Genomic DNA, 13,061 nt, shown 5'->3' with positions numbered 1-13,061 from the left:
AAAGACACACTCACACAGAGACACACAATCTCATACACACACACACACGCACACTCACACACACACTCAGCCATAGAAATGAACCACGATTTGGAATTTGCTGTATCTCCGGAACCGTATGTCGTACAAACTCGGGGGTGGTACCGTTGGAAAGGGCATGGCCACATTTGGTGGGGGGGGTAGGATTTGGTTTCATCTCTCTACCACCTTCCTAGCCCAAGTTATTCCAGTGAAAGTGGTTGGCATATTTTGCGATCCTGCTTTTATCCCCTTAGTCCTAATCTAATATTAAATAGTACATTTCATCTATTAATAAATAACAGGCGAAATTACACAAATAAATAAATTAATTAATTAATTAATAAGTGAAAAAGGTAAACATAACCAAACAATGGGTTATGATGATGAGGGTTGGACCGTGGTCCGCTACGGCAGGAGGCGCCAGCGGAACCACCAATGGAGTGGCGGCCCCGGCCAGAGGAAGGACCGTGCACCTCCCTACCCTTTTAGGGTACGGGCACAACCCTTTCCTCCTAACCCTTCACTCCTTGACTGCTGAAAATGCTTCCTCACTGTATTGCTTTTGTGAAACACAACATTTTTTGAATGAGCTCTCAAAATGCGTGCTGTTTCTGGGCTTAAAAAGACACGCTGCATCTGTAAATCATGAAAAACAGATACAAATAAAAGCTCAAGTATATTGTAGCTCGTAGCTTATCTAGCTGTAATTTCCAGAGTTGTTAAATTGGTGTGTTCTTACATCAGCAGGGACTTTCACTTCAATCTTGTCCGTCTGGTGTAAAGGGTCAAATAAACATTATACTGACTTCAAAGTAAGAACATTTATCATTTAACAATGTTAACATTTTCAGATCAGTTTCACTAATGTCATTTTGACTGACATGCACAGAAAATTCCTTTGATCACTTATACAAAATGGCCGAACTTCAGTTTCTAAATATAAGTCATTTTATTGACACAGTTTTAATTATTTGAATACATATATTGTCAAATATACTTACTAAAGGTGCCTTCAGAGTGACAAGATCCAGTGTAACGCTGGCTGTATTCAGTGGTAGGACTCGAGATGGGCTCATCAGTGCTTTCTCATCCTGTAAATTTAACAACATAAATGTAATAATCTTAACAAAAAACATACTGTAATGACATTTATTGTTTACAAATAAATAGAGTTATCAAAAAATGAACTTCAATTCCCAATTTGCAGGTCTTTTCTCAATCAAGTTTTTTTTTTGTGTGGTGACTTCTTAGCAATTTGAGAACACCTCCAGTGGCAAAGACTCAATACTTTTTCTGTAAATGGGCCTCCACGACCATAAGTTTGTTTACTGCTGCTTCATGTGACCTTGCTAAAAACTGACCGAGCCTCACCAACCTGTTCTTGCATCATGTCTTCCTTTCTCTGGTTCTCTTTTGAATCTTCTCTTTCATTTGGTACATATTTCCCTGACTTGATCACATCATTATCACAGACCTCTCCATCTGTTTCTAAAAACCATAGACATATTTTGCTCAATTTGGATAGAGAGATTCTGGTATGCGTGTCAGCACTGGAACTGATGACCAGTCTCACCCAGCGTTTCAGGATGGGCCGCTTAACCTCCCAATCGTATGTCCCATCTCCTTCAGACGAGCTCTCTATCTGTTTCTAAAAACCATCAAGATTTATTTTACTCATTTTAGATTGAGAAATCATAAAGCATCAAAAACTGATGACAACTCTAACCTGTCTTTGCAGGACATAGCGCTTCACTCTCTTTTTCTTAGGCAGGTTGGAAACCCTTCATGTAACTTCTTCCTCAGACTCTTCTGAATCGCCATCTGAGTCATTCTGCGTGGGTTTCCAGTCACCTGTCCCATCCTCTCCAGATGAGCTCTCCATGTGTTTCTAGAGAAGATAAAAATATATTCTGATATATTTTGAACGGAAAGATCATATCTCATATCTGCGGAAGTACTGAACTCTCACTCCTCTTTGCAGGACGGGGCACTCAACCCCATGATGGTCCATCCCATCATCCTCTTTGAAGGACACTGTCTTCTGTTTATAGAAAAGGGAAAGGACAAAAAAAACATTTGACATGATTGAAAGCTCATGAAATGATCCAAACAACCCTCTACTTTTTTCTGCTGGTTTGGGGGCAAGATTTTTCTGCGCAATTGGTAAGTTATTTGTGCCATGGTGTCATCCTCCTCTTCTGAATTCTCTGCTGTTTGATCCAGTGCTGTTTTTACATCACCTGCACCCTCCTCTTCAGCTGTTCTCACCATCTGCTTATAGAAAAGAAACAAGCATATTTTCATCATTTTGGATTGAATCCCAACGCTTACCTGTTGCTTTGACAATACCAGCACCTTTTTTCTGTGCTGCTGGTACAGCCTTCTCCTCACAGGTTCATCTGGTTCCGATGACTCCTGCTCCTCCTCTTTTTTTGCTGCATATGTTGATATTGCTCGTGTGGTCAATGCTCTGCTCCGGAGTGTGACCTCTGCTGGATCCTCCGCTGGGTGAAGGAAAAGGTAGAATAAATACCAGTTGATGTATACTACAACATAGGAAGAATATGTTTGGTATTAATTAAGCTATTTTTTTAAAGAACCTTGGTAAAATCTTTTGGCTGTGTTAGCATCATGACACATAAATGCTGCCACTCTCTGGTAGGTTTCGCGTCCCAGCTGCCGGTTAGCCTAAAGGAGTAGGTATGAAAAAAACAAACACTAAATAAAAACACACAAAACTATAATGCACTCAACCTTTCAATATAACTCATTGAAAAATGCAAGAACTGTCTCACATAAGTGGAGCAGGAAGAACGCAGCATGTTGAATGTGGGGGCAGTCCCTAAATTCTGTCACGATTGGTCGGCGTCGCTAACGCAGAAATTTACTGAACCCCGATGCAGAGTCAAAAAGAGCAGGCAGGCAGGCAGGCAGATCCCAAAAACAAATGTCTTTTAATTAATTAGAACAAAAACCAACAAAAGGCTCACTCTTACTGTGACAGAAGATCTACAAAAAACATGGCAAGGCATGGCATGGCAAGGCAAAAAGATCCTGACATGACGTGGGGGAAAAAACACAGATCCAGGCATGGCATGGAGGGGAAAAAATACAGACGCTCTGACAATGGTGACTGGGAAGACAAGGACTAAATAGACAAGACAACGAGACACAGGTGACACACATCAGGAGGGAGAAAGCAATCAGGAAAACCAAAGCAAAGCTACATGAAAACGGGACACACAGGGGAAGTGACGCTTTCAAAATAAAACAGGACATGACAAAAACCTTGAACATAATACATGGAAGCACAAGACAAACATGAAACATGGCACATGGACAGAAATCAAAAGACAAAGCATAACCAAAAAACACCAGGCATGACAAATTCATCTCTTCCCAGGCCTTCTTGAAATATTCAGGCAGCTTATCAAGGACACCCCCATTGGCATTGTGGAAAAAAGTAGATGCCTGTGAGCCTCCTTTAATCTCTCTGCGAAGTCGGTTTTAACGGCGCAACCAGTCATGCTCGTTCTTAGAGTATACGGCTGCTGATCCAAAATACCTTTGGGTTTTGTGCTGTTCCACCTATTAAATCAAAAGAAAGTTTTTCTGTTTGACCACCTTCCTTAGTTTTTTCTGCTGTCTCAACCTCTTCGGCTGTCATGTAGATGACAACACCCTTTCGGTGGCCAGCTATTGCTATAATGTAACCACCAAGCAGTCCAAAGAATAATTCTATTTTTATTTGGATCTCTGGTTGCTTTTCAATGTCACCTGTAAAAGCCAGGAAAGAACACTGTATATATCAACCACACAGTAGTCTTGTCCCCCCCATCCAAGAACCACTAAGACATCTTAATCATTACACCCGCACATACCTAAAATGTAAAAATCTACAGGGCTCTATCTTAACTTAGAGCTGATTCTGTGTCGCTCTCAAGAAAAATATAGAAATGTTTTACAGATCAACTAATTGCAGTGAGCAGTGATCCATACCCAGTGCATCAGCAATCTTCTGAGGAGCCTTTTCAATAAACAAAGCATGCTTCTTTGCTTTGACAAGTCTATCTGAAAACAATTTTAATACAATTCATTAAACACTTTTCCAAGCTTTAATGATGTGATGCATGGGAGTGGAGATTTGCATCTATAACTTACCAGACTTAGATCTGCGCACACTGAGCTGGTGTCCAACTACTTCTCGGCCAATGTCTCTAATCCGTGCCCTCAGTTCAATCAAGAGGGCATTGATCCTTTTATTTCCAAGTCGGACAGATGGTGGAGACATGTTGGAAACATATTTAATGAAAGCCACAGCGTCCATTAAATAATTTCTCTGGGTTGTTGGTTTAAACCCTTTTTCTTGGAGGTGCTGTACAAAACTGGTGAGTCAAAAATATAAATTAGATCATATCTTCTACTCTTCAGGACACTGATAATCCTTAAAATTTAGTACTTACCCACGAACTCTACCATGGTCTCCCAGGAAAAGAAGGTCAACGTTTGGAGTTGCTGAGTCTGCCATGAATTCCAGAAACTGGATAACATGAGTTGCTCGCTGCTTTGCATTCTCACGTGTTTTCCTGCCTGGGTTTGCTCCTTCTGTATAGCCCTTAAACTCCTCGACCAGTTTTACTGAAGAGACAAACATAAATCAAATCAAATATACCGTCATAGCCTACATTACTAAATCCTTTGCCTCAAAGGGCTTTACAATCTGCACAGTGATGAAACATGCTCTATCCATAGGCGTTCACACTGGATATGGAAACACTCCTCATGGCAAGCAAAAAAGTATAGACAGGCATGCATTGCACAATCTTTGTAGATCCTGTCCATTAAGAAGAAGAAGAAGAATCAGCTTTATTGACAGTATATATATTTTTACACACACACACTGAATTCGTCTTCTACATTTGACCCATCCTTAGCTGAACACACACATGCAACACCCGGCAAATTACATGCAGTGAAACACACACAGGAGCAGTGGGCAGCATTAAGGAAGTTCATAACTAGCAACTTTGATAGGAGTGTAATATTCACCATAATGCGGGGCTTTGCTCGGTGAGAAAGGTTTTTGTTGGCTATATTTAACTGCCTGGAATACAAAAAAGTCCAAATTTATTTATCATAAATAACTGACAGAATTTTTGACATGCTGCATCAGTGAACTAATATCATACTTACATTTGTACGGTTTGTTGAGGAATGTAGCTGCTTGAGCGCATGATTCCTTTCGATTTCGCACTCCAGCAGCTGCTTCACCACCTTCAGTTCAGAAAACAAAACCTGGCAGTTCTTGCACCCACTTGCAGGTTTCCTCAGAGCAGAAAGTGTTTTGCGTAGTGTACGTGACTGGTAAGGTGTTCTGGCTGGATTTCGCTCTACCGTTGTGTCACAGGCAACCTCGTTGTCAATGGCAGAAGCAGGCTGCACGTTTGGGCTGGTATGGTCACAGGGAGCCTTGCAGGGAAAAAGAGAAGAAGGCTGCACACCTGCAGTGGTGTGGTCACTGGAAGTCACAGAAGAAGCAGGTTGTAACCTCGCCTCCACTGCCCTCCTGATTCCCTCTTCAATTGCTGCATCGTCCACTTCATCAAGATGCGAAACCATTGGTGGTGTGGGATTTGAAGCCCTTAGGAGTGCCAGTTCCTTGGTAATGTGTCTGTCCTTGGCTTTTTGAATGTAAAGCTTTACCATTGGTTTCTGAAAATGTGGAAGAATGATTTATGGAGTAAAACATATTCAAGTGTTATATGTCAGTATTTCTATTTACTTTCACTGCCATCCACATTCAAACTTTGGGTATGAAGTGCTGTCTGCAGGATGAGCTGCACTAAATAAATTCAGCATTTCTGACTGCACAATAACCGAACAGGGACCTCACACACACCATAACCTGGGAAGAACCATAAAGCACTGCGGTATTATTCACTGGAACTTGGAAGACATCCAAGTCATCAGACTAATACATCCCTATAAACCCAGTTTCTACATTTAAATCCCTTTGCTGAAAATTCTGCGGACTTCCAGACTACCTGCAGCAACTGACACAATGATTATAGTCTCCTCCTCAAAACAGCAACACAAGTGCTTGTATCACATTCAGCTGCAAGCTAACAAGCACCAGAAGCACAACACATTTATATCAAACTGCTAACTTTGCCAGAGAAGCTAGGAGCTATCCACTTTCCTCCCACACAGACAAAACTACATTAATGATTAAACAAACAATGCTTTTAAATCAATATGGCTAAACATTTCAGTGTTTAACTGTTAATGTTAAATGTAGTAATCTAATCTAAATTAATGTTTTTTATGTGACCATTCAATGATAGGATTCAGTAGTCGCACAGTTAGTCGCACAGTCCTTCCCAGCCTATACCTTATCACAGGTTAGACTTAGACTTAGACTTTCTTTATTTGTCATTTGGATTTTCATCACAAACGAAATTTCGGTACAGTGGCTCAAGCATAGCAGGAATTACCGACATATTCTTTATAAAAGAAAAAGTAAAAATATAATATATACACAAATAAATATGCAGTAAAAAGTACTTGAAAGTGAGGTAGTTTGTATAAAAAGTCAGTCAGCATATATACATATGTAATTATTATTGCACAGTGAGTATTTGTAATAAATAGTACTTTTGTGGATGTACAGAATATAAATATATTGCACAGTAAATAAATGGGCTGTAGTCCTGAGTGGTGTTTGTGTGGTTGAGGAGGGGAAGTGATCATGTAGAGTTAAGTAGTCTTATGGCATATGGAAAGAAGCTGTTTGCGAGTCTGGTTGTTCTGCACCGCATGCTGCGGAATCTTCTGCCAGACTTCAGCAGTGAGAACAGACCATGGTGAGGGTGGGAGGGGTCACTGGTGATGTTGTGGGCCCTGGTCAGGCAGCGTTTCCTTGCAATGTCCTGGAGAGGAGGGAGTGGAGTCCCAATGATTTTCTCCGCTGTCCTCACCACCCTCTGTAGTGATTTCCAGTCAGAGGCACTACAGGCCGCTGACCAGACTGAGATGCAGCTGGTCAGGATGCTCTCTATAGTTCCTCTGTAGAAGGTGGTGAGGATGGGAGCGGGTAGTTGTACTCTCCTCATCCGGCGAAGAAAGTGCATGCGCTGCTGGGCCCTCTTTACCAGAGTGCCAGTGTGATTGGACCAGGTTAAAGAGTCAGTTATCTGCACCCCCAGGAACCTGGTGCTGCTGACAATCTCCACTGCTACATTGTTGATGGTGAGAGGGGTGTGGCTGGGCCGGTTCCTCCTGAAGTCCACAATGATCTCTTTTGTTTTAGAGACATTCAGGATCAGGTTGTTGGTGTCACACCAGACTGCCAGGTGTTTCACCTCCTCTCTGTAGGCCTGCTCATCGTTGTTCGTGATGAGGCCCACTACTGTTGTGTCGTCTGCGAACTTCACAATGTGGTTGGTAGTGGACCTGGCGTAGCAGTCGTGTGTCATAAGTGTGAACAGCAGCGGACTCAGGACACAGCCCTGAGGGGAGCCGGTGCTCAGAGAGATGACACTGGAGACGTTGTTTCCCACCCGCACACGCTGAGGTCTGTTGGTGAGGAAATCAAGCAGCCAGTTGCAGAGGTGGGTGTTATATCCAAGGGGGGCCAGTTTATTTATCAGGTGTTGTGGAATGATGGTATTGAATGCGGAGCTGAAATCCAGAAACAGCATCCGCACATGTGTGTTTTCCCCTTCCAGATGCTCCAGGCTCCGATGGACTGTGGAGGAGATGGCATCCTCTGTGGAGCGGTTGCGGCGATAAGCAAACTGGTACGGGTCGAATATTGAGGGGAGTCCAGAAACCATGTGGTCCTTTACCAGCCTCTCAAAGCACTTCATCATGATTGGTGTAAGTGCAACTGGGCGGTAGTCGTTGAGGGAGGAGGTTGTGTTGTTTTTGGGTGCCGGTACGATGATGGCAGTTTTGAAACAGGATGGTACCACCGCCTGGTGAAGTGATGTATTGAAAATGTCTGTGAGAACCCCAGCCAGCTGGTCAGCACATTCCTTGAGCACTCTTCCTGGTATGTTGTCAGGGCCAGCTGCTTTCCGGGCATTCACCTTCCTCAGGGTTCTCTGGACATCAGCTGAATCCAGGCGGAGTATCTGCTCACCTGGGCGAGGAATGGATTTTACTGCTGAGGTGGTGTTCAGTGCCTCGAACCTCCCAAAGTGTTTGTTCAGTTGGTTGAGGAAGCTAGTGTTGTTCTCACAGGAAGGGGTAGGAGCCTTGTAGTCAGTAATAGATTGGATGCCCTGCCACATCCGTCTGGTGTTAGTGGGGTCATTGAAAAGGTCCTGTATTTTTTGTCCATGAGCGCGCTTGGCCAGTCTTATAGCCCGGTTCAGGTTGGCTCTAGCTGTTTTCAGAGCCACCATGTCACCTGACTTGAAAGCCTCATTTCTTGCTTTCAGCCTTGCACGTACCTCACTGGTCATCCAGGGTTTCTCATTTGCCCGGGTGGTGATAGTTTTTACCACGCTAACATCCTCCGAACATTTCTGGATGTATCCTGACACAGATTCAGCATACTCCTCAATGTCCACGGCAGCTGACTTAAACATGTCCCAGTCAGTAGACTCGAAACAGTCTTGTAGGGCATCCATGGCTCCTGCAGGGCAAATCCTCACCTGTTTCACAGTGGGCTTATCCCTGATCAATAGGGGCTTATATGCAGGAATTAGCATCACAGAGAGGTGGTCTGAGGAGCCGAGGTGGGGGCGGGGTGTTGCCTTGAAAGCCCCTTTGATGTTGCTGTAGATCAGGTCCAGCGTATTCTCGCCTCTCGTGGCAAAATCCACATACTGGTGGAAGTGAGGAAATACAGTTTTCATATTGGCCTGATTAAAGTCCCCTGCCACCATAAACACCCCCTCTGGATGTGCAGCTTGCAGGTCACTGATGGAGCGGTAGAGGACATTCATGGCATCTCTGGTGTTTGCACTGGGTGGAATGTACACTGCTGTGATGATGATAGCAGTGAATTCCCGAGGCAGATAAAAAGGTCTGAATTTCACCGTCAGTAGTTCCACATCAGGAAAACAGTGACATGTGATCTTCTCTGCATTGCTACACCAGTTGTTGTTTATGTATATGCAGACCCCACCGCCCCGTGATTTGCCAGTGAGAGAGCTGTCTCTGTCTAACCTGAATGTTGTTAGCCCCTCCATGCTAACGGCGTCATCCGGTACAGATGGAGTCAGCCAGGTCTCAGTGAGAATGATGGCGCAGCAGTCTCTCGTTTCCCGCCTGGTGGTCATCTCTAGCTTTAGGTGATCCAGTTTGTTCTCTAGGGAACGGACATTGGAGAGCAGGACGGAGCCCCGCTCGACACCCCCGCTTCCTCTTCCTGTCGCACCGCCTCCGCCTCCCCCGTTGTCGGACACCGCTGGTACGAGGCTCCGCTGCACCACAGGCCGCTGGATGTAGCTGGCGCAGCAGTCCGAGGCTGTTAAAGAGCTCCAATGTGGACGCGTCTACGTGCCCATAACCACTGTTTTCTGCCAGATCTAACACTTCCTCTCTGTTTAGATAAGTTCGCTGCCAGTTCCTATCTAAGCTGCGTGAATTTGATGAGTTGTTCGCCAATATATCTGTCGGTAAATCTATTTGCGCTGTCGGAGCCACTGCAGCCGCAGCCGACACGGACGCCGCCATCTTAATAGTGAACATCCGGCTCACAACTGCCATTGTTCTTTTGTTCTGTCCTCCACATATCTCCATACGCACATATCATGCAGTCACTTCAAAGTAATGTGTATATATATGTATATATATATAAGCTGTATGCTTGCATGCATGTCTTGTCCAAGATGGAGGCGTTCAGTACTGCAGCAGTTTCTCGCACTCCCAGGTTTAAGCCCCTTTTTTGTGTCGGTGTAACGGCCAATTCTAACTGTCATCCCTGACAATGTTTATATATATATTTTTTTTTTTTATTCAGGTGTTTTCTATATTTATTAGCTAGGTATTTGTAGGTTATTGGGCTTATACCGGGACCAGGGAAACTAATTTCGTTCCACCTCATGTTCTACATGTGTGAAATGGCAATAACGCGCCTTGAATCCTTGAATGTATGCCATAGATCAACAGACAATTCACCAAGCAAAAAACACACAGAGAAAACACAACTTCAAATACATACCTCAAGTTGGTGGATCTTTTGTAGGTGCTTGTCAAGTCAAGTAATGTATTTAGACTGGCAGAGGTGGACTGGGCAGTCCAGATGAGCGATGAAACTGTAGAAGTAAAAACAGTTTAAAAAAATCTTGATCAGCTTAAAGGAAAATAATTCCTGGTGTATTAGAAGTGTAGCAATTACATAAAGAGCAGTGACTGAAACAATGTGTAGGGTCAGCGAATATACAGTACATCTTGACTCCTTACAAGTTAATCAAGACACTTACTGTCGATGAGCAAATTTACTCAAAAGAGCCAGCTCAGTTTTGTTTGTAACCCGTTCAGTGACTCTGAGATGCTGTGGTACATCAGCATATACTTGGCCACAAATTGGACATTTGTGTCCATTTGTGACATTGTGCCGCCTTCTACACTTGGAGATAGGAGCTTCTGCTCTCTGTAGCTCCTCCATTGTCTCAAACAACACCTGTACATGGAAACAGATGCACAATAGTAGACACATTTTTGAAATACTGAATGAAAATTGGACAAATTTTACTCCTGTCTTATCCGTGAAGATTCTCAGTCATCAGGCCATGGTTTTCTCCTCTCATCCAAGAAAGATCTGAACTGAACAAGCTTCTTGGAGAAGCAAAACATCTTCAAGAAAACTCCATGTCCAGTTGCCGAACGGAACTCTTCAACCTTTACCTCTGTCTTGTTTTGACCAAAAGAAAAAAAACCCCATAAAAATCATTTAATATGATTAATATGATGATTTTTTTATTTAAAAAAATAATCATTTGCACACTTGGCAGTAAAATCCACAAAAGTAAGTGTTCTTTGTTCTCAAAAGATGATACTAATATATTAACATGCTATCATGATAATAGTTTAAAGGTCCAAATGTGATACCTGTGTTCAAATGCACATGGGAAACAATAAGCTAATCAGAGTCAATGTCATGTTAATACAATTTTTCTCAAGACAGCAGGTCTAGGCCATGTTTTTATTAATATTATTTACAGAGACCAAACAATACCAAACATGAACAAACATTCATATTAAAACATATTGATTAGCTGTTAATAGGATTCAAGGAGCTTTATTGTCATTTCACACATGAGGTGGAATGAAATTAGTTTCCCTGGTCCCGGTATAAGCCCAATAACCTACAAAATACCTAACTAATAAATATAAAACAACACTATATAAATATATAAGCAACCAGAATAAAAAATATAAACAGTGTCAGGGGTGACAACTCTCTCTTGAAACTCTCATCAGTTTCACTGAGGGACATGTAAATAAATAATTAGACATTACACAATGGTAAACATGTGCCAGTAAGATTCATAATCCTAAATATTTTGATAGAAATGTGATATTCACCATAAGCAGAGGCGTCTGATGCTGAATTTTTTGGCACACGCTTATATTTCATAAGCTGAAAAAATATGAAATGAGTTGCACACATCCAGACTTAACGTCCAGAACTGGTCATATTGATGTGTAAGTAGAATGAAATGACCCTCACATTTGCACGCATTGTAGAAGAATGCAGCTGCTTCAGCTCATCATTTCGTTCAATTTCGCATTCAAGCAGCTGCCTTGTCACACGAAGCTCTGCAAAAAGACACTGGCAATTTTCACAACCATCTGCAGGTGTCCTTGGATGAAGGCGGTGTTTTTGTCTGACAGCGGAGCGGGCAGGGTTAGGGTTAACCTGTTCCTCCATCCATTCACGAGGGCGGCGGGGCTTCCGCCTCCCGTAGTGGACCACTGTCCACTCAGACATGATGAATTTTTAATGTATTTATTTATTGATTTTTTTTATTTTTATTTATTTTTATTATTTTTCTATTTTTCTATTTTTTTATCATTTTTTTAAGAAAATGAAATCAAAACTACTGCCAATGCAGCGAATGTATTTTAACTCTTTTAATTAAAACCAATGAATTCTTTTTAGTTTTATTTTTATAAGAAACAAAAATCAATGAACTAAAAACTACTGCAAATGCAGCGAAAAAATGTTAAGAAACCAAAAAAAACAAAACAAACAAACCAAAAGTACTCCCTAAAAAAAGATGCCCTCTGTCGCGACGTTTCGACACAATTAAGGTCTTCCTCAGGCACGGGCACCCAAAAAAAATGATGAAACCTAAACTACAGGCAAAGAATTGCTCTCCGTAGGTCTTCACTCTCCGATGGTCAGAGTTGAAATGAAGCTCCCAGACACTGCTGCTGTATTTATACGCTCCTCTCTGCTTTCCTGTTAATTTGTTTTAAATAAATTCCCCTCTTTCTCTATGTTTTACAACTCCAATTTTCCTGATATTTTAAACCCTTATTATATATGATAAAATATATAATGAATATATATATATAATATATGAATAGTATATATTTATTTATTTTAAAACTTTTTACTTTTAAGTACATATTAATGAAATTATTATATTTAGGGTTAGGGATAAAGGACTGAAACTGTCTCCTTGAGGAGACAGTTGGTGCACGGTCCATCCCCTGGATGCGGCTGCCACTCCAGTCCCTAAAGGGCTGGCGGGATCGGTTACGCCGACCTCCTCGGCGCACCTCCGTCCAACCCTCATCCAAAAACTCCCCCATCATTGGGGCTGTTAGTCTTGTTTTTAACTTGTTAAAGCTTTGATATTCTAATAAAATAATATGTATGTTGTTTTTTTTAAGAAAAGTTATGAATGAAATTATATATTTATTTATTTATTAATGTATTTTTAAGAAAACCAATGAAATAAAACCAATGAAATAAAAAATGTTTTTTTGTTTTTTGTTTTTTTTATTTTTTTGTTGTTTTTTAATTTTTTGTTGTTTTTTTTAATTTTTAATTTTTAGTCAATAAAACAAAAATA

At 41.7% G+C, this 13,061-nt stretch overlaps 2 protein-coding genes and 2 long non-coding RNA genes across 4 annotated transcripts; all 4 read right to left on the bottom strand.

Moving 5' to 3' along the window:
- Positions 1 to 400: 400 nt before the first annotated feature.
- On the bottom strand, positions 401 to 1,488 carry LOC124055985. Its single transcript, XR_006842934.1, has 4 exons — positions 1,397 to 1,488; positions 1,023 to 1,112; positions 761 to 793; positions 401 to 657 (listed from the first exon to the last, which is right to left on the bottom strand). It is a non-coding gene; the product is annotated as an uncharacterized LOC124055985 (long non-coding RNA).
- A 37-nt stretch (positions 1,489 to 1,525) lies between these two features.
- LOC124055984 lies at positions 1,526 to 2,863 on the bottom strand. The gene is made up of 6 exons (XM_046382995.1): positions 2,817 to 2,863; positions 2,622 to 2,709; positions 2,377 to 2,525; positions 1,991 to 2,292; positions 1,748 to 1,909; positions 1,526 to 1,669 (listed from the first exon to the last, which is right to left on the bottom strand). Exons 1-5 carry the CDS (start codon positions 2,841 to 2,843, stop codon positions 1,771 to 1,773), a joined length of 705 nt encoding a protein of 234 aa, XP_046238951.1. The 5' UTR covers positions 2,844 to 2,863; the 3' UTR covers positions 1,526 to 1,669; positions 1,748 to 1,770.
- Positions 2,864 to 3,415: 552 nt separating this feature from the next.
- LOC124055986 lies at positions 3,416 to 4,392 on the bottom strand. Its single transcript, XR_006842935.1, has 3 exons — positions 4,183 to 4,392; positions 4,021 to 4,092; positions 3,416 to 3,609 (listed from the first exon to the last, which is right to left on the bottom strand). It is a non-coding gene; the product is annotated as an uncharacterized LOC124055986 (long non-coding RNA).
- An 88-nt stretch (positions 4,393 to 4,480) lies between these two features.
- LOC124055983 lies at positions 4,481 to 5,738 on the bottom strand. Its single transcript, XM_046382994.1, has 3 exons — positions 5,215 to 5,738; positions 5,071 to 5,125; positions 4,481 to 4,659 (listed from the first exon to the last, which is right to left on the bottom strand). The coding sequence occupies exons 1-3, from the start codon at positions 5,725 to 5,727 to the stop codon at positions 4,481 to 4,483; spliced, it is 747 nt and encodes a 248-aa protein (XP_046238950.1). The 5' UTR covers positions 5,728 to 5,738.
- Positions 5,739 to 13,061: the final 7,323 nt, after the last annotated feature.

This window comes from Scatophagus argus, unplaced genomic scaffold (assembly GCF_020382885.2).
Source record: "Scatophagus argus isolate fScaArg1 unplaced genomic scaffold, fScaArg1.pri scaffold_51_ctg1, whole genome shotgun sequence".
NCBI classification, from domain to species: Eukaryota; Metazoa; Chordata; class Actinopteri; family Scatophagidae; genus Scatophagus; species Scatophagus argus.
Note: the sequence above shows the minus strand (reverse complement) of the source record. Positions and strands in the feature narration are given on the sequence as shown.